Source organism: Coloeus monedula, assembly GCF_965178545.1.
Source record: "Coloeus monedula genome assembly, chromosome: 2".
Classification (NCBI taxonomy): Eukaryota; Metazoa; Chordata; class Aves; order Passeriformes; family Corvidae; genus Coloeus; species Coloeus monedula.
In genome coordinates this window covers 44,084,971-44,104,884 of record NC_138782.1, presented here as the reverse complement: position 1 = coordinate 44,104,884, position 19,914 = coordinate 44,084,971, and the positions used below count along the sequence as shown (strand labels likewise).

Here is a 19,914-nt window from a genome sequence, read left to right as displayed (position 1 = left end):
CAGGACGACCGGCTCCGCTCCGGTCTCCGCAGCATCCCCGGGCTCGCTCCCGGCCGAGACGGGAGCTCTCACCCCGGCTCTAAGTGCTGGTTCGCCGGCCCCCGTCTCTGCCGGGAGAAGGCGGGCGCCCCCTCCCTCTTCGCTGCTGGGTTGGGGGACGAGGCAAGGGCAGCCCCCTGGGCAGAGGCAGGGACAGGGATGGGGCAGGCAGGAGCCGCCCCCGCGCGGGGCGGAGGGAGCGCTGGGCACTGGCTCCTCTCCCCACATATCCACCCGAGAGGTGGCCCCGACGCTGCCTGGAGCCGCAGCCTCTTCCCTTCGCTCCCGCCCTCCCTCTCTCCCTCCCCCGTCCCCACCTCTCCTCCAAAACCGCAGGAGCCGCTGCGGCCCCTCTTCACTCGCTCCGGTGCCAGCGGCGGAGCGGGGCGAGCGGACCTGAGCGCAGGCACGGCCCGCGGCGGGAGCAGCCCCGCATCTTCCCCGCCGCCCCCCTGCCATGGCCGGTGTCGCGGCCCAGCGCTGACGATGCTGCTGGGCGCCCCGCGGCCGGGCGGCTGGGATCGCAGCCGGGTGGGCGAGAGGCTGCAGGCGGCCCTCGCCGGCCTCCAGGAGCTCCAGGTGCTGCGGGAGAAGCAGCGGGAGCTGGTGCGGGCCGCCCTGGCCATGCCGCAGCGGCCGGCGGCGGGCGGAGAACAGCAGCCCTCGTCCGCCCACAGTAAGGAGCACCGGCTGGAGGCCACCCTCTCCGCCCTGAAGGAGCAGCTGGTAAGGGACGGGACGGGACGCCCCGCTGCCCCGCTTCCCGGCTCCGTGAGCCCTGCCGCGGTGCCGAGCGCGGGCGGAGGGACGCGCCCCTGGGCTGCCAGACACCCGGGAGCTGCCGGCGCCGTGCCGGCACCGGGGGCGGGCAGGGCGCGGCAGCCGCGGCCCCTGCGCTGCTCCCGCCCCGCCGGCCGCGGCTTCCCCGCAGGCAGGGGCGAGCGGCCGGGCCGGGGAGGGTCGGGGCGAGCCCCGCCACTGCCGCTATGACGGGCGGAGCTCACCTGGCGGCCCGGAGCGGGCAGTGCTGGGGGTGGGCGCTGTGCCAGCGGGAGCGCTGGCGAGAAGTTGTTAACCCGGCACCGCTCATTCATCGGAGCCGAGGAGTAGGCGATGATTAACTTCGGTAACAGCGCTCAGCTCTCAATGGCAGCAGCCGTTTGCATAGGAGATCAAGAGACACGCGGGCTGAGATACACCTGCATAAGCGCTCGGGGGTTTGGGTGGGCGTGTGCGCGCACACCTCTGCGCCTTCACCTGTGTGCGCGCACCGATGCGTGCCCGCGCGGCTGTTCGCCCGTGGGAGTCGATCTGCCAGGAAACGCTTCCTGGGACGGGAGTACTTTGTTCTTTCCACGGATTGCGTGATCAAAAGGGAAAAATAACTGAATGCCAGACCTTGTATTTGAAGTGCTACACCGGCCACTTCCACAGGGTTTTTTCTGAAACTAAAAAAAAAAAAAAAAACCACCAAAAAAATCTGAATTGTAGCTGAAACGAGTTTCATAGATGAGACAACAATCAAAGGGTAAAGGGCTTTAATCTCTAGTATAGGCAATTACACACTTCAGTAAACTCAGCCTTAATTCAGAATCCTTTCCCTCGATGTACTGGTGCAAGTCTTGGCCATCAATCAGGTGTGAAAACAGCACGGTTATTTGCTCTTCGTAGGTAGCTTTATCAGGCAGCATCTCAGGATAAAATGGGCTTTAACCTTCAGGGAAACCTAGCCACCACTGTGAGAAAATACAGGAGCAGGCACTTCTTGATTAAATTAAGAAAATACTTGACAAGTGGACAGACAGCCACTTGATAATCTTAAGTAATGGCTCTACTTTTTAATTTTTTTAATTAAACAGAAGAATTGAAGGCATTTTTTGCCTGTTTGGGGCCAGTAGGACAACAGAATCACACAATGAGCTCTGATCATAGTGACTGTACTCTTTTTCATGTTAGCTGTTGTGCTTTAATTGCTCATTTGTCTTAATATTTTTCAAATAAAATATTCAAATAGAAGATTAACTTGTCAGGACTTTGCTTGCACCTTACAAGGCTTTCCAAGGACATGGGAGAAACTAGCCATTAAAATGGAAGGAAAAAAAGGTCTTTAGTTGCTGCCATTTAGAAATGTAGGAGTCGAATGGGCTTAAGAATAACTCTACACACCTCCAGAGAGGGACAGATTTCGCCAGTAGGTGCCAGTGCAATTATGGGAAACGTGTCTCTTGGGATGCCTGGGAGGGAAGTGTTCATAAAGTTTGAGAGAGATGACTCAGAACTACATAAATTATCCAGGGGCAGGTTCTTCAGTAAAAATACAGTGTGTGAATACTTAGTGATATAAAGCTCTTCTGATTGACCCATGGCTGCTGAAGGCTTTTCAGACTGTGCTTTTCAGGCCCCCTGGTACCTTTATTGGTTTTTTCCCCCTGCAAATTGCAGATGTAATATCTGAGTAGAGGTGCATACCTCAAAGCTCCTTAATGGCAAAGTAAACCCAGTTGAAAACAGGCTTTTCACAGTCCTGTTAGAAGTAGCTCACAGATCTAGGATCTCAGTGACCGCAGGCTGAAAACTTTCCCGTGACTCATGAGCAGTGTATTGCACTCAAAACCCATGAAAATTCTGTTCATGATCTCAGGAAATGAAGTTAAAGCTGAAAACAACAGAAAATGCAAAGCACAGCATTGCTAAATGAGTGTTACATCTTTAATCAGTGTTGTTGGCCTGTGGATGGTAGAGAATGTGATTGCTGCTCTATAAGATTCGGGATTGAGAAACTCATTAACAGGGTAAATGTAACTTTGCCTTGCAATGCATCTTGATCCAAATCTCAAGGAGGACTGTAGCCCTGAGCTTTAACATGGTCACAGTTTAATTCATGAAAAATTTGGTCCTCACAACATGAGAAAGCTGTGTCAGCTGAAGGTGGCTCGAGGCATGGAAACAAGGCAGATAAAATATCAAGCCAGGCTTCTCCTATAATGGTAGGGTGAGTAACAGAAGAGCAGAGGCAGAACCCTTGAGGACTCAAGTCTGACTAGTGAGAATAACAGAGCAGAGCCATCAGACGCCATAGGCTCCATGTGTGGATGCCATTCCAGAATCTCAGTCCCATCCCCAACAACATTTACCAGAGACAGTGATCAGCTGGCCTTCCTAGCACTCTGCTATAGGCGGTCTGCTGCCTCTAACACATGCCCTTTTTTGCCTAACCGTGGCTCTTTTTGGTGGCCAGGGTCTTTTCTGGCAACTGCAAATTACTACAGCGCAGGCGGGGTCAACTCTGTAGCAGAAGAGGAGCAGAGTTAAGTGACTGCCACCCACTATCAGAGATCCTGAAGGTGCTAAACCTCTCTTAGCCGAACGGTATCATGGTGACATACAGGAAAAAGAAGAGATGCAAATTCAGGCTAATGTAAAGAAAGAAATCTATGATCGCTGTCAGTGTAGGTGGATATCAAAGGCTGCAACATCCAGTATTTTTTCAGCTCTTTCCTCAGAGGATGTATATATAAACCTTACTTGATTTGATTTGAATCTGATGATTTTGTTTTGCAAGCTTTCAGGTGGTTTACGATGTTATAAAAATGTGACAAGGGACACATTATACTGAAAAGAAAAAGCAAACGCTTGGTACCCTGCATTTTAAACAGTTTCTTTTCCCTTTAGATAATTTTAAATAGAAGAAAACATCTTTTAAACCAGGGATTTTATGTATTTATAAATAAACAAACTTAAAATTTTGTCAGCTGAGAGAAAGAGGTCCTTCCAGAAGGAATTCACCTTGGTCTATTACAAGTGTCTGGAATAGATGAGAGTAATTTTCCTCTGAAACTGGCTGCTTTGCACCACCAGTGACAGAAAGACCCAGGGGTGACTAACTTCTAGATGGGCAAAACTAGAAAAGAATGCTATGTTTTGTGCATTCCAGAATGAAGTCAGATTAATAGAATTATGGGATGCTAATCTACAACCAAGAATCAACAATCCCCCCCCCCCCCCTTTGACTGAAGAGATTATTAGTTGAGAAGAATAGTCAAGTATGACCAGTGGGTTTTGGTGCTTTGATTTGGCATGCCAGTTTGTGTTGGTGTAAACGAACCTGCTTTTCAGAGTGTGTTCTTCCTTCTAAGAAATGGCTGGTAGGATGACATCCCAGATTTGGCTCCCCAAAACTGTAGTCCATTGATAGTACAAGTTGATTGGGAAAGTTTCATCCAGAAGTCTTCACAGCTGCATTGCTCAAAGCAAACAGATGGTTTTACCTGCAAGGTTTTGTCACATGTAAAATTCATGTCGTGAATTGAGAGTGTGTTTAGGGTTTACTGTTTTGAGTGTTGCCTAGCATGGGTATTGGAGCAATAACAGCTTGAAACAAACACACCGGAAAAGTCATTCTTATCCAAATGGTTTGAGGAATGCCTCTCTTCTTAGAGTGCAGAAGTAGTTAACTGAAAGATCAAAGCTATGGCAGCGGCTGGAAATGTGAAAACCCGATGGTGTGAGGCACCATAAAAGGGTTAAAAACGATGATGTAAATCATGTGTGTTGGTTAAAATGCTGTGAAAGCACAGACAGAACCTGGAGGTATAATAAATAATGTTTGAATACCTGAGAGCCTTGTGGCCTCTCTGTCATTAATCAGAAACCACAGACTGAGGGATTGGCTGGCAAAACATTAATCATTAAGCAATTAATTCCAGCCATGAAAACAAAACACTGTGATTTCCTGAGTAGGTGGGATTGAAGAAGGCACAGCATGGTTTTGCTTTTTTACCACAAAATAAAGAAGTACTGAGGAGATCTTACATTCATCATTCAGATGGAATAGAAAATCTCCTTTATTATCCAGTTCTTCCCTTCTTTTTTGTTTATGTGAAACAGGAAGAGGGAAAATCATTATGGATTTTCCTAGGAAGTAATGAGTCTCTTGAGTTTAAACTTTTCTAGATGTGTGACTAACAAGAAGGGGCTTTATTTCTTGCGTCTTACATGTTCCTCCAGTTCCCTGTAAAAGCATGATAAAAATATCTTTTTTTTTTTTTTTTCTCAGCAGCATCACCAGCCCCAAGAGTTTTCTTGTGAAACACAGGACATCTGTATTTTTTTTGTCTTACAATTTCTAATAATTTCCTGATTACCTTGGGATCTTAGCTTTCTTTTCTTTTAGTATTTATAGCTATGGAGAAACCTATGCAAATGTTAAAAGCTGAATAATTAGTACAAAAGAAAAGCAGGGGCAAAAATGTGATCTTGATTTTCTGCATGTCATTTAATTTTTAAGATACTTTAATTGGTTCAAGGGACCTAGATTTTTTATATATATATATATTTGAGTTTGGAAATGCTGCTAGAACTGCCACTTGTGTTTTTAAATATGAAATGTACACACAAAGAAGACTCTTAATGTTTTTCTTACCATTACTGCATGGAAACCCATCCCCTTGAGGGCTTTGAGCCCAACTTTACAACCAACTTCAAGAGACCACCTTTCTGTAAAGTACTGTAGGATGGATGGTGAGGTGTGATATAATTAGCAGCTGTCTAAATAGTGACTGGGCTTTAGATAATTTGCCAAGCGCCATGTGAGAAGTTTGTGACAGAAACCAACTGTGGTTCTTTGGCTGGTACCTAATGCCTGGCCATCTGCCTCGCCAAGCTGACAGCATAAATACTGGGGGAGCAACTGCAGGAGCTGTTACCTCAGATCAGCCTGGTCAGTGATTGCAGCAGGGAACAGATCTAGTTGCTGGCTTCTGAAGGATTATTCACAAGCTCGAGACACCATTTATTTTAAATACAGTAGTTTTCCCACTGTCTTCAAATGCCACCTTCTCCTTGCAGGAAATGCATGGAAATAACTGGCCACAAGACAACCAAGAAAAACTTGCAGTGAAATATATAGACTATACAACTATAAAGATGTCATCAAAGCCAAGGGTTTTACTGGAGTGGGTATGCTGCTTGTACTTGGTACAGCAGTGAGATACCTCAACCACAGCGGTTTCCTTTCATCCGCCAGATCTTATGAGTTCATGCAGACTATCCATAATGTTTATCTCCTCCTCTGCTCAGAGGCAGTGTATGGCAAAGTGCGGTGCAATCAGAATATGTTAATTAGTTAAAAGACTTCTGCCCTATTTAGAGATACAGTTCCTGCCATGGGTGTAACAAAAAAGCCAAAAGTTAAAATAAATATCTTCAGAGTGAGTTTTGAGAACATGTTGAGCTGGGCAGAAGACAATATATACTGAGAAATGAAATGTTTTGTCCTTGTCCATTAGGTCAGTCTTGTTACAGAGAGCCTATTGCAACAGTCCCTAGCTAAAGAAAACGCTTCATGGGAATAGAATCTTGCTGGCACAGGTAGCCTGAATTGATGCATTGCTGCTGAGATTCTAACAGCGATTATTCTTCATTTCTTCCTTCTTCCCTTCATTTAGTCTCGTTTGAGGAGACAGGATGTCGGCCTGAAAAGCCACCTGGATCAGCTAGACCAGCGAATAAGTGAGCTGAAATTGGACGTCAGTAAGACCTCCAGTGAATACTTGGATAGTGACAGCCGGCCCAGCTCAGGTAATGTGCACCTGGCTATTTATTCCCGGGGACATGGTAGGAGAACTGAAGAGTGTCAACTGCTAAGCAAAACTTTCTGTATTTGGTCAGAAACAGTGCACCATGGCTGAGGTGGGTAATAGTTATCTGGCACAGAGTGGGCTCACAGAGCTGCTAGGAATTCTCATGCAAAGTTGATTTAGTTGGAAAGTGCTCACTCCCTCAAGCAGTATTCTTTCTGGATTTTTAATTTTTTTTTTTTTTTAATGAACCTTGTAGCCACACATGGAAGGAGAAAGAGACAGATTTACTTACGAATTACCTCATGCAGTGTAGAAGGACCATTGGGAAAATGGCTAGAGTACTTAAAAGAAGTGAAGGAGACCAACATCAGTATCAACGCTCTGTTTGAATCCAGGAAGGGTTCTGAACCTCACTGGGTCTTTGGAAATCACTACCGCAGTGCTCTAGTCAAATGAATTTATGTAGAGGCAAAACAGCACTATTAAAAGACACTGAGAAAAACTACCCCAACAGAGTAAAGCTCTCATGGACAGAAAGATACTGGGTATCGGATTTCTGGTCTGATTCACAGGGAGAGCTGTACTGCAGACTTTTATAGCTAGGATGTCTTTTAAAACCGGTTTCTGTTATCTAGTGAGAGACAGTGAAAGTGGTTCTTTTAAAACGAATTTTTGCCTCAAGTCTTCAGTGAGAAAGGAAATATTTCTTTAATTTTTTTTTTTTTTCAGCGTATGGATTTGCAGCCTGGTACTTAGAGTGCATATAAAAATTGCAAGTTTCTGTTATGTGTTTAAGTTCAGGAGTTGTGCACTTAGGCACATGCACATAGTTCAAAAGAAGATGCTCCTTCTCTGTTATAGAGAAGAATAATAAAATTTCCTACCTTGAATTTATACAAAGCCTTTTTTAATGCTTCCACAATTAATTGGAAATGATCTCGAGACCTGGAGAGAGAAGACCATCTCCATTCTCTGCCCTTAGACATTCCAGCTATCATAGACTTGAAAGGTCTGATCACAGGCTAGTTTACTGTACTTTCCCATCCAATCTGTGCTTGTATGCACCTTGCACAAGTTGCAGCAGTGTCAGAGGTCCCTGTCTTACACTAGTTGCATCATAGTCCCCAAATACATTCTCCAGTGAAGACCTGGGCATGATGGTGCTGCGCTTCATCCCATCCCACTCTCAGAACTAAGCAGGCATGTGTGTGCCAAGCTGGCTCAGGGCCTAAGTAAATATGCAGAAGCCCAATAACTGCTGGTTGAATTAGAGTTTACCTCTGCTAATGTTACCTAAATAAATGACCGTAAATTTAGGCTTGTGGTACATAGCAAATGAAGATGTGTTTTATTTTCTGCACTTTTCTTCTACAGAGCATGTTTAGGTGCTGTAAATATGAAATGTCCTGTTTATTTTAACTCTGCAGGATTCTATGACCTGAGTGACGGTGGGTCTTGCTCACTCTCCAATTCTTGCACCTCTGTGTACAGTGAGTCCATCTCCTCCTCCCACACCAGTCTCTTGCCCAGCTCTCAATACCCTAAAGCGAGGCTCAGTGTGTTTGATTACCGGCCCAAGTCTGCAGATGAAACTACTGTGCACACCACCAGCTTCCAACAGCAGGGAACCTATGTCAGCGATGGATGTCGGGTTGCAGCTAGCAGAGATATTTCTGGGACTCCTGCCAGATCCAGACCAAGGCCAGTTTCCACAGGTAATTGATGGCAAAACTGGATACTTCATTCAAGAGAAGGGCAGATTTCTGGTTATTACTTTTAGGACCTTGTTTAGCCATGTTTAATTAATATTTAGTACTCATTTTCAACACAGAAAGTGAGAATGGATCAAAACCACAGAGCCAAACTGTTTACTGACCAACTTTCCCTCAATACTGAGCAGGGGTGTGGGAGAGAGACTGCAGACCTCCTTCAGCCCTTCTTCCTTGCTACAGCATCTTATTTCCTTCACAGCGAGAAACAAAAGTAGTGGGGTAGTAGTGGGTATAGTCTTGAAGAAACAATTCTTACAAAGTTGGCCACATTGCAGGAAGTGAAGCAAGATTTTACTTCAGAAAATCATCATTTGGAGAGGGGAAGAAGTTCTCTTTTTCTCTCCGTAGAGGAAACTGCAAGTACAGACCAATTGCCTTTTCTTTCAGTGGCAAGCAGAAAGCTTGCCGAGATACTGCAAGCACAGCATGCTTTTGACTCCTTCCTGGTTTGCTTGCACAAGACCACACCATTACACACTGCCAACGATTTCCTAAAGAATTTTCATTATGAAATTGTTAGAGAAATCATCATCCTAACCTTTGCTGTGGCAGGCCTGTACATAGGTAGAATGCTGCAGACTACCCCAAAAGTTTGGAGTCTTTTAAAAGCTTCCTGTCACAGGACACAGATAGTCATCACGTGACTATTCACATAGTTTGTGAATGGTGTGGTAGAATGTGATGGTTGGGTTTTCACAATAGCATGAAGCAGCCAGGAAATTGGTTAGTGGAGAATTTGTTGGCACTGAAGTCTGCACTGTAGTGCCGAGAAATCCTAGCTAACTGGTTCTAGTGTTCCCAGAGGTAACACAGCACCACAGTGCTCTCTTGAATGACATATCTGGATGGAACAACCTTTCTTCATGCAAGAACACAGCCTCTCCTCTCTGTGCATAGGAGATGCTTCTGGGAGGACAATGCTGTAGTCAAGAGTAAATTATAGCAACCTTGACAGTACTCCAGAATTGAAGAGATCTGAATTGGTGTCTATGAATGTCATCTTCAGGGACTACACTTCCGACTTGCCTGAGTAGTTAGCCTCAGATTGTTTTCCTCTGCGAAAATAAAGATTCTTCATTTCATTTTTCTGTGGCTTCTCTGCTAATAAATAAAAATAATCCCTTTTTTTTTGTCTAGTTGGGGTCCTGCTGGTCTGTGACATTTTAGAACATTTTTATATATGCACAGATTTACTTTCATCCAAGTAGCAAAGTTTAAATTTCCTGTAAAGGTGAGTTTTATTATTGGCATTAAAAGGCATTCTAAACTCTGTTACGCTTAGGTGATAAAAGCTTTAAAGCAATTCAGTGACCTTGGAAAGCTGAAATTACGTTCTTGATCGTTTTTAGTAGAAGCTATCACATCTCTCTGAAATAGCACTTCTAGCATGAACCAGGTTGAATGTAATTGTTTGTGATTTAATTAGGTTGTTTATTTTCATCCACCATATAGGTGACTTGGAAAGACTGATTCCAGCAGATGCTAGATTTCAAAAAGAAATGGATCCCAAGTCCATGTTGCCTCTGTGCCATAGTGGAGACATGCACTTGCTCAGCATGGACCCCAAATTCCAGAACGACTTGGTCTCTAAGAATGGCATTGATGTGTATCCTTACCCAAGCCCCCTCCATGCAGTGGCTTTACAAAGTCCCCTTTTCTCCCTGGTGGGAACATCCCCAGAATCAGACTTCCAAGCCCCTCCCAGCAAACCTTTGCCTAGTATGACAGGTCCCAGCTTGATCAAGACTAGGCCAACCACTGAGGCCAAGCCAGGGGGTTACATCAATAAATTGCTGCAGCTGACGAGGTGCAAAGGGAACAGTCAGGCTGAGGCCAGTGAGTGGGTTTCACCAAAGAGCCAGCCAGCCACAATGCACCAGAGACTCATTATAACCCCCAGCACCGGTGGAGTGAAAATTAACAGCAGCAGTAGCCAGCTGGAAAAACAGACGAGTTCTCTGGAAAGTAACAAAGCTGAAGGGAAGCTGTCAAGAGAGGTGCCAGAGGGGGAATGTGCCAAGCAGCAGGAGACCGTGAGCTGTGTGAATGAAGAGCAGTCATCCACTCGGCCTGACACAGAGCCATCAGCTGTGAATAGTTGTTATCCTGCCAAGTCAGCAGCAAGGGGCTCTTCTCTGGCAGAAGCAACAGAGAGCAGCATGGAGCGCTGTTTGTCCTACTCACAGCTGTGTCAGGAGGACTCCAGTCCAGACACCTGGAATGCTAAAGCTGTCCCACCCAAAAAACTGCCCATCAAAAGGTGTGGCAATGCCAAGCTGGCTTACACTGGGGGTCATGAACGAGTGGCACGAGCTGAGTTTGTTCATGCTCAGTTTGTCCCAGCAGAATCCCACCAAGTCCGGGTAAAGTTTGCCAGCTCCAAAACGAAGGCAGTGAAGATAAAGAGGAGGAACAGCGAAAAAGTACTTCGGCCAGGGAAGCAGGCCTTCTGCATGGAGGTGGTAAGAGGGTCTCAGGGGGCCACCAAGCTGCCTGCTGAGTGGAATCAGCTCCAAAGACCACAAGGAATGAAGAGCCTTGTGCGGAGACCTTCGTATTCTGGTGACATGGCTGGCAGGTCATGCTCCGAGTCGAGTCTGTTCCCGGTGCAGGTCAGGCTCCCCACTGTGCCATCCCGGCCAGAGCTCTACGGAGCCTCTGCCAATGCACTGTACTCCCTTGAGGCAGCTTGCGTAGACACAGCCAACAGGAAGAAGCAGCGCAAGTGGCAGTCCACAGTGGAGATCTCTGCCAAGGCACACCCGGCCAGCCTGTCTCACAGCTTTGGCCTGGGAGCACCAAGGCAGCCGGCAAGGAGAGCCGGTGTCCTGCGCACTGTCAGCATGAGGGCTCGCTCCAAGGGTCAGCACCACGGAGATTATGCCAAAAGCGAGTCAGACCACTCTGAGTACTCTGCAGAGTGCGCCTCCCTCTTTCACTCCACCATTGCAGAGACCAGCGAAGGAGAGGCCAGCGACTTCACAACCAACCGATTTGGGGACAGTGAGTCCAGTGAAAGCGATTCTGATGGCAGCAGTAACAGTAGCAGCCTTGCCCTTGACTATGAGGAGGATGAAAGTGAGCTGATTTGGCCTGAAGGTTCAGTCAGACAATCGGTGACTGTCCAGTCCTCTTCCAGGCCTCTTCCTCCAGTGCCCAAAATCTGTCGCATCAAAGCTTCAAAGGCACTAAAGAAGAAGATAAGGAGGTTCCAACCTGCCTCTCTGAAGGTCATGACCATGGTTTAAGGGAGAGCAAGCATCTTATTTCTTACAGTGAGACATCCTGTTGGCTCTCATCTGCAAAACAAGAGGACTCATGCAGAGAAAAGGACTTTCCTAAAGGAGCTGTGAATAATCCCTGAGTCTACACAAGGGATCTTGTTCGTTAATGCCTGGACATAAATGTCACTGTATCTAATTCCCTCTTTTGCCATTTATTCTGTAAATATGAATCTCTGTGTATATTATGTGATGACTTTTTTAATTATCCAGAAGGGTCACCATGGTGAAAATGAAAACAACCTCTGCCATAAGATTTTACAGGCAGGCCCTTGGTGGTTTTTTTAACCATATGCACCCACAGAATCAGTCCAGATGCAAAGATTTGCTAAGAAGAAAGCGTGCTTCCCTCTTGTGAGGAATTCTTTACAGTCTGAAACCTATATTAACCATCTAGCTGTTACTGTGGTCATATGGAAAAGCTCTGTTCTGCATAGTTTTACTTTCTTTCAGTTCAACCATCCCATACCTTCTCCCAAACATCAGGAGGTTGAGTCTGTTCTCCATAAAAACATAGTGTGTTTAATCAAGAAGGCAAGTATATTTGTGAATGAGAGCAAGACTTCAGTTTGCTTCCTTTTTTCAAAACAGTATAGGGTTGTTTTTTCAATCCCCCTCTTTATGATGTTCCATGTGATTGTTCATTTGTTTAATGGATGAAAGAACAGGAGGGCGACGTGCCACAGTGTGTGATTAACTGGGACTGAGATTATAGCTTTGCCCCTGAAATTGCAAACTCAATAAATACTATTTAATGTACTTCTGAAAATTATGCTTGTCTGACTTTGATGTCTAAGGAAAATTATTTTGGTCTCTAATGGTGAAACAGACTTGTGTTTTTATGATCACTGTGCAGAGGGGTCCTTTTATATTTTCAGAGGATCACTGTACCTCAGTCAGAACCAGGGTCTGCTCACCTTCTAAATCAGGAATTTCAGCACCTCCTTCTAAATGAAAGAATTTGAAAATGGTATTTTTATTGAGGACAGGGTAGTGTTTAACTCACTTAAACTGATGCAATTTAGTCACAAGACACTCTTAATTTAAAACATTTATTTATGTATGTGTAATGTGTTTCAAATGCATTTGAGGGCACTGATATGAAGCTTTGTATCAATGCCTAAATTGAAGAAGTCAATTTTTTGTGTTCAGACAAGCAGTCCTAATTCTTTCCTCTGAGCACAGAAATCTGTAAGCTGAGCTGAAGTTCACCTGAATTTACAAAAGAGCAGGTATTATCCCCCTACCCTATTTCAGTGCTCAGTCTGGGTACATTCCTGGCCTAGGAGATAAAGGCATTACCTCATTCAGCTGCCTGTACTGGGTCTGAAACAAAAGGCAAGTGCTTTGCAGAAACTGGGTAAAAGAGTGCTTGTTTACTCCAAGGATTCAGTAGAAAACAGAAATACTGAAAGACTAAACTTTTACCCAATGCTTTCTATTCTTTGGAAGCTATGTTATGTTTTTAAACCACTCTGTTTTCAAATAACTTTTGGAAAATGAGGAGCAAAGTGAAAGGTATGTAAAGTCATTTAATTCAAGTATTCTAACTAGCTCATATTATCATCCTTACTGTAACTAGGAAAATACTACATTTTAGTCAGTGGAATATGTTTAAACATTTTTTCATTGTTCCAAGAATATGGGACCTAATCACTTTGGTAGGATTCACAGGTCTGGCGGTGGTTTCTTGTTCAGCGTGTCTAGCAACAGAACAAACAAAATAGTGATTTATGCTTTGTTGACTTTCTACACCATGAAAGGATTCTTTTTTCCATTTACACAAAAGGTTTCATTTGGGGGAGTGTGTCAAAAGTTACATGTGATCCTTTAATCCAGGGATTTTCTGTGTTGGGGTGGGGTTTATTGGTTAGATAGGAATTTTGAGGGTGTTTTTTTCATGAAGGAGGAAATTTTTTTCAAGTAGAAAACTGCTCTGGTTAGGAGTGTTCGGAAACCTGGTAAAAACTGCCACCCAGTAGCTCCCCACCTTTTTATCAGAGTAAGCTGAAACAATAAGTTTGTGGTCCCACAACTCAGTAAATCCCGCTTTAGGGCTGTTAATACTTTGTCAGAAATGTTGCCAGACACATGATGAAAGTGCTGATCCAGAATGAACTCAGGCTGCCAATTCAAATAAAGAAAAATGATGACTTAATTTTGTACTAACAGGTTTTATGCCAGGTGAGGTATCACTGCCTCTACAACTCATACTTTCTGGCAGGTCAGATACTGTCTCTCCTCCCAGAGCCAGCATAAACCCACCATAAAAGCATAAAGCTGGCCCAAACATCATCCTGTGCCTTGGCTAATTTGACAGAAATACAGTTATGTGCCCACACTTGATCCAGGGGAAAGCTGTAGTGCTGGAGGACCTGAGCAGTGCAGAGAACCCACTGTTAGATGTTGACAAGAGGCTTTGCTATGTGCAGTGATGCTACTGAGCTGTGACTTTTTGGCAAGGGCAGAACAGGTGGTGCTTCTCCTCTCTACTCCAGGACATTGGATGTTCTCCCTAGCACTGCCCTTTGGAAACACTGCTTTCATCTGCTGGAGCAGAAACTGCACTGGGACCAGAACTCTGGAGAGAAGAAGTAGGACAAAGCAAAACAGGGCAGGAGACTTGTGTGGCCAGTAGTTCAGGTATACTGACACCAAAAATATGATAGTTCAGTGGACTGTACTGTGTTTTGTTGGCAAGTACACTGAGAATTTTGATAACCACGGGGTACAAGTGTGATGCCTCTGTTCATCGGAGACTGGGCTAGCTCAGCTGACAGGACCCCAGAATACCTGCCACCTAAGCAAACAGAGCTGAAACATACTTAAAATCAACAAATGATGCACTATTCTTAGTATATATACACATGTACTAAACACCATAAAAATATCTTTCGGCCTCATCATGAAAATAAGGGATGCCCAACCATGGGACCATGGCCATACAAAATAGAACTATCCACTTTATTTTCATTTTCAGAAGAAATCTACAAAACCTTTTTACCTCACAGCTTCCTGTACTATAAAGGCCCAAGAGAATGCAAAAAATGTCAATTGGTGATACAGTTAGAAGTCTAGCACCAAACCTGATAAACTTCGGGAATGAGAAGCTTAGCACTTTAACTGTGACTTGATTAGCAAGTGTATGGATCTGATGGCTGCTTCAGAGCAGCTTTATGCAGAGTCTCTGTTGCAGGAGCTAACATCTGTCATCATCATTCCAAGCTCTAGTGAAACAAAATCATCTACTGCTGAAATCCATGTGCCAGATCAGCAGTTTCCTTCTGTCCTAGGCAGACATTTGCACTTCAGTGTAACAGCAAATTGCTCCTAAACCACAAAGAAGAGAAAGTAAAACAGACAACAGAAAGGGAATTAAGGAAACTTGAGGAGCAATTTGCAGAATAGATCATAATTATGATTAAAAAAAACTTTGTTAATCCTTTTATTGCTCAAACAATTTTGGAACTGGGTAATTACCAGTTTTCTTGGCCTTGACGCAATCTTAGATTTTCAAGTCCACATGCATTAACCAAACCATGGGATAGAGTCAGAGAACCGGTGTTTTGTCAGAGACATCAGCCTTCAGACCTTCGTTTGAAGTGACTTCTGGTCAGGCAGGACACTGGACAAAAGAAAGGCAGTGGTAAGTCTCAAAATCAGCTGTGGATGATTCTCATGCTGATGAACTTGAGCCCAGTGGACATAAGGCTATGCTGAAGTCTTTGTGTTTTCTTCCTCATCCTATTCTGAAGATCTGAAGGTGAGAACTGAAGGAGAGAGGTGCTCCAGGAGCTGATGAAAGGCTGGTGGTGACAGCAGCTCTTTGTGGAATGAGTTGTTGCCAGCAGGATGAGGCAGGCTGAGCATGGCACCAAAGGGCTCTGGTGGCTCCAGCCCCACCAGCCTTTGCTAGGTTCTTTACGGTCCTCTTAGGGCTGTAACCCAACCCCACCACTGCTCATGTGGCAGTGCTGCAATTTGGATGCTGCACTTCAAATACAGGCCACCAGCACCTAAAGCCCACCACAGGCCCATCACTCATGAGTTACAAGATGAGGTAGTATCCCAATCCAGAGTCCTTTCAGACTACCAAGTACAAAATCCCCAATTAGGCAAAGATCGTTTGAAAGAAGTGTGCAGCAGAATAAGGCATCTGTGACTGCTGTCTGACAGGGAACAAGACAACAGCGTGCCAGGGAAGGACTATCTTACAGCTGCTATTCTGAAGCAGTGGCTTTCATTTTCCAGCCCCTTTTGAGCCCTTCTCAACCCCACTGAGGCTGAAGGGTTCCCTCCAGCTGTGCTCAGTGGAAGAGGGTAGCTCAACTTTTAAGTACGGTAGCTCAACTTTTAAGTACAGCCCCCCTCTGCCCTCCACACCACAGCAAAGCCTTTGACTCCTGCAGAGAGCTGTAATACCTATTGCTCCCTGACCACAAACCCAATCCTCCTCACTGAACATGCTCCCAAGGAAGTCACCCTGACGTGAGCAGCTGGAATGACCTGTGAAGGGAAGAACATCATTAATCTGGAAAACAAGGACTCCTATGTCTGAAACTTGCCTGTGAGGAATGCAAACATACGACGACACCAAGACAGAATCTAGGCAGTTTTCGTGTGTCTTATATGGACAGTGAGGAGACCTGGAATTCCACCGTTAGCTGCTACTCTGCTGTTATACATCAGTTACAGGTGAAGAGTGATCAACAGCAAAATGCTCAGCTAAGGCTCATTCTTTGGTATTTATACTTATGTTTGAAGCCATCACAGTGTGCCTGCTTATATTGCAGTGCAGAACATCAGCAGAATAACAGTTGAAATGAGCAGAAGTCCAGCCTCCATCAATTCTGTTAACTCCATGTGTTGTCATTGAGACTATTGTTACCTCATACTGATTTTTTTTTCCCCAAGCATTCTAGTGTTTTTCCTGCCTCAGTAATTATATCTAGAGGTGGAGGGCATCAAATTCACGCATGACACAATTCCTGGGGTGTCACTAGAGCTACCCCACAGATTCATTTATCCTCCTCATGCTGTTCTCAAGATGTCAGCAAGTGGGATGAGTGGCATGACAGGTGGAAAATAAGGAGGATTTCAGACCTCACTTTCACTCTTGATGGTGCTGCAGTCTGTGGAAGTAACTGTGTTTATGGCTGTCTTGGCTGGGGAGAATGCTGCTGCCGCATCACATCTGTGTTGGTGACGGATCAGGGAGATGGTTTGGGCTTTGCACAGTGATAGAATTTCATGTTTATTCTGGTTTTCAAAACACAGACTGAAAGAGTATTAGCAGTCTGCTGACCGTGTAAAGCTACAAATCAAGAGGAGAAAGGCCACTGATCAAACTGACCAGGCAGGGTTAATCAGGCAATGTTGAACCCGAACTGTAGTCTTAGAAGCTCCAAATGAAGAATCTTAGTTCCAGCAGACTTGGGCAGCTGGATGTGCTCAGAAGCTCTGTCAAATCACTCTGGGTGCCTGCTGTTCAGCCCAAGCTGGATATGTCAGGCTAGCAAGTTGCTCTGAGGAAATATGCGTTACTGCAAACTTTCACTCCTACATTTACATGCAATATTTTCTCTCCATTCCTAGTGTCCCAGAAATGACTCTAAAAAGCTAAAGGTTCTAACTCATGCAATGTGTTACTATGTTTAAGACTCCACCAAATTCTACAATTTGCAAGATGAAATAATATGGATACACTGACTCTCTAGAGAACAAGAACTATGCTTCATCCGGAATCCAGAAACTAGACTTGAGCCCTGTAAGAAAAGCTGTAGCATCAACAGTGAAGCTTTCCTTCAAGACTGTTCTGACCACTGTAATGCCAAAACACAAGTAAAATCTTACATCTTCTAAGATTATTAGCTCATTCAGTAGTGAAAGCCAAAAAGTTCAATTATGAAAAGAGTTTCACCACTGTCTGGACGTCCAGAATTTGGCAGGAAATGCCAGTAGTATGGTTTTCTATGCATTTTCCCCTATTTTCTACTTAACTTTCCCTAAAGAATACAATGAAGAGAACTAGAAGTTCATTGTCATGCTCTTCATTAGAAGGGCCATCTGATTTAACACACAGAGGGCAAGAGCAGAGACAGTTGCAGTCAGGATGAAAATTGGTTGTACCTTAAAAATGCAATGCAGAAAGCCACTTTTAACCTATTCAATGGCAAAAAAGTGGAAGAAGTTAATGTCTATGGCATAGCCAAAGTTTCCTATGCTGAGATCATTGCAGTTAAACAAATTCCTTATCTCAGATGCAATTTATGGCTACATGAAGGGCTACGTGAAGAAAAATTATTCCCAAAGGGAAGATTTTCCTGCTTCTATACTCAGTGTGCTCACTGACTGTGTTGCTCAGCATTCTTCTGTGCATAAGCAAATCAGTATCTGTTGTCTTCCCAGTATTTCTATTCCACTGTGCATTAGTGGAAGAACAAGGTGCTTATCAGCCACACTGTGACTTCTGACTGCTGAGAATTTCACCTTGGCATATAACTCTCTATTCGTCATAAGTATTCAGGTTTATGAAGTTACTGCTTGAAATGGAAATTTGGGGTACTTCTTAGCATTAGATGTATATACAGATATTTGGGAAGAGGCAGTTCATGGAATGGGTGGATGTGATTATGTCCACAAATGGAATCAAAGCAGAAATGGTTTTGGACTACTCTGTGTCTTGTCACTGACTCTGTTATTTTCCAAAGAAACAAGGTCACAAAACTGAAGAGGTACTAAGAATGAGATGTTGCTGATTAAAATTAATACTGTGACCATTCCCTTTTTCTGTTTTAATCACATCTGCAGAAGCTAATGAGTTTGGGGATGGTTCTATTAAATATGACTTTGGAGTGGGCTGAATTTCTTGAAAATAATTTGGTGATTTTTTTTGTTAAACCAAGATGTTCAGGAAAGCTTCCTCTGTGCTTAACTTATTTATACCTGAAATCTGAATCATCTGAAATGTTCTTTAAACTATCTGTTAGAAATTTCTGACCCTTTCACTCCCTCTATCAAAAAAGTGGGCTTATGTTGCACATGTACAAGCTACCTCTAATAAAATGGGTATGGTTGTATAATGGTTTTTCTAGCTCTTCACGCTACATTTAGGTTCTGTGATTTTGATTATGTTTCATCCTGGGTCTCCTTTGTTGTCACTGGGGCACTGAAATTGATGTAATACTGGTATGCCTACAACCCCAGCTATATAGCCAGTATTTATAGTGCACAGCCTGCTTCTAGAAGGTCAAAGAAAGGTAACTACAAATAGTAAGCCTGATGCCAGCAGGCCTAACTACACTGTACCACAGTATGAACTTACATTACAAATTTTTAGGAGCTCACAAATCAAAAAAGGCTGAAAACTCACATGTTGTCTCCTAGGTGCCCAGGATGAAGAGGACTTCAGAACATATCTACAAAACCAGAAATAGGAAGCATTCCTGGAGAACTGAGATGAAAATAATTTCACAGTCTGATGATAAGTTACTACAAATCAAGGGGAAAAGCTCTCCACAGATGGTGTTAAATAAGTACAGAGGACTGACACAGGCTGCAAGATAGGCAGGGAGGGTGATAAAAAGGGACAATTTAAAGCTCTGTTATTATATGAGGGTTAATAATTTTCTAGCACTGTGGTTAGTATGTAATCACAGCAGCCTCTCACGTTAAGTAACAGCATGTGATTATCAGGGAGGTGTGTGTGCCACGGAAAGATGCCAGGGTTAGGAGCCAGCTATCCCAAATGTGTTTGCATCATCTGCAGCCCAAGGCACACTCCCAAGCCCTGCCTGTGGTGTCAGCTGCCTGGGGGTCACCTTCCCTCCAGGCTGCTCCTGTATCCCAACCCCTCCACCCAGCCTTTGTCACTTCCCTGGCCACCGTGTCCTGTGCCTGCAGCCAAGAACCTTCCTCCAGAGGAATTCTTCTTCTTTTTTTTTTTTTTTTTCAGAAGAATCATCAGGTCATAAAATTTAACCTCAGAGCATGCAGAGAACTTTTAATGAGAAAATGTTTGGCCATCTCACCACAACTAGCCTGCAGAAATGTACTGTTATGGCTCATGGTCATTGGTATGGATGTCTCTGGGGTATGTAATTTGGGGACACTGGCTGTTAACTCCCTAGAAAGCAAGGGAAGCTACTGCAGAGAAGGATGCAGCTGGGACTAAAAATCAAAACCTAAAAGGCAATAAACAGATCCTCCACTGTCCCTTTTTTCAGGTGCAACCAAATACTT

At 44.4% G+C, this 19,914-nt stretch overlaps 1 protein-coding gene across 1 annotated transcript; it reads left to right on the top strand.

Annotated features, from left to right (window-relative positions):
• Positions 1-315: 315 nt before the first annotated feature.
• DACT2 (dishevelled binding antagonist of beta catenin 2) lies at positions 316-11,640 on the top strand (the record flags this gene model as incomplete). The annotated part of the gene is made up of 4 exons (XM_082303425.1): positions 316-765; positions 6,486-6,618; positions 8,048-8,335; positions 9,845-11,640. The coding sequence occupies exons 1-4, from the start codon at positions 526-528 to the stop codon at positions 11,638-11,640; spliced, it is 2,457 nt and encodes an 818-aa protein (XP_082159551.1). The 5' UTR covers positions 316-525.
• Positions 11,641-19,914: the final 8,274 nt, after the last annotated feature.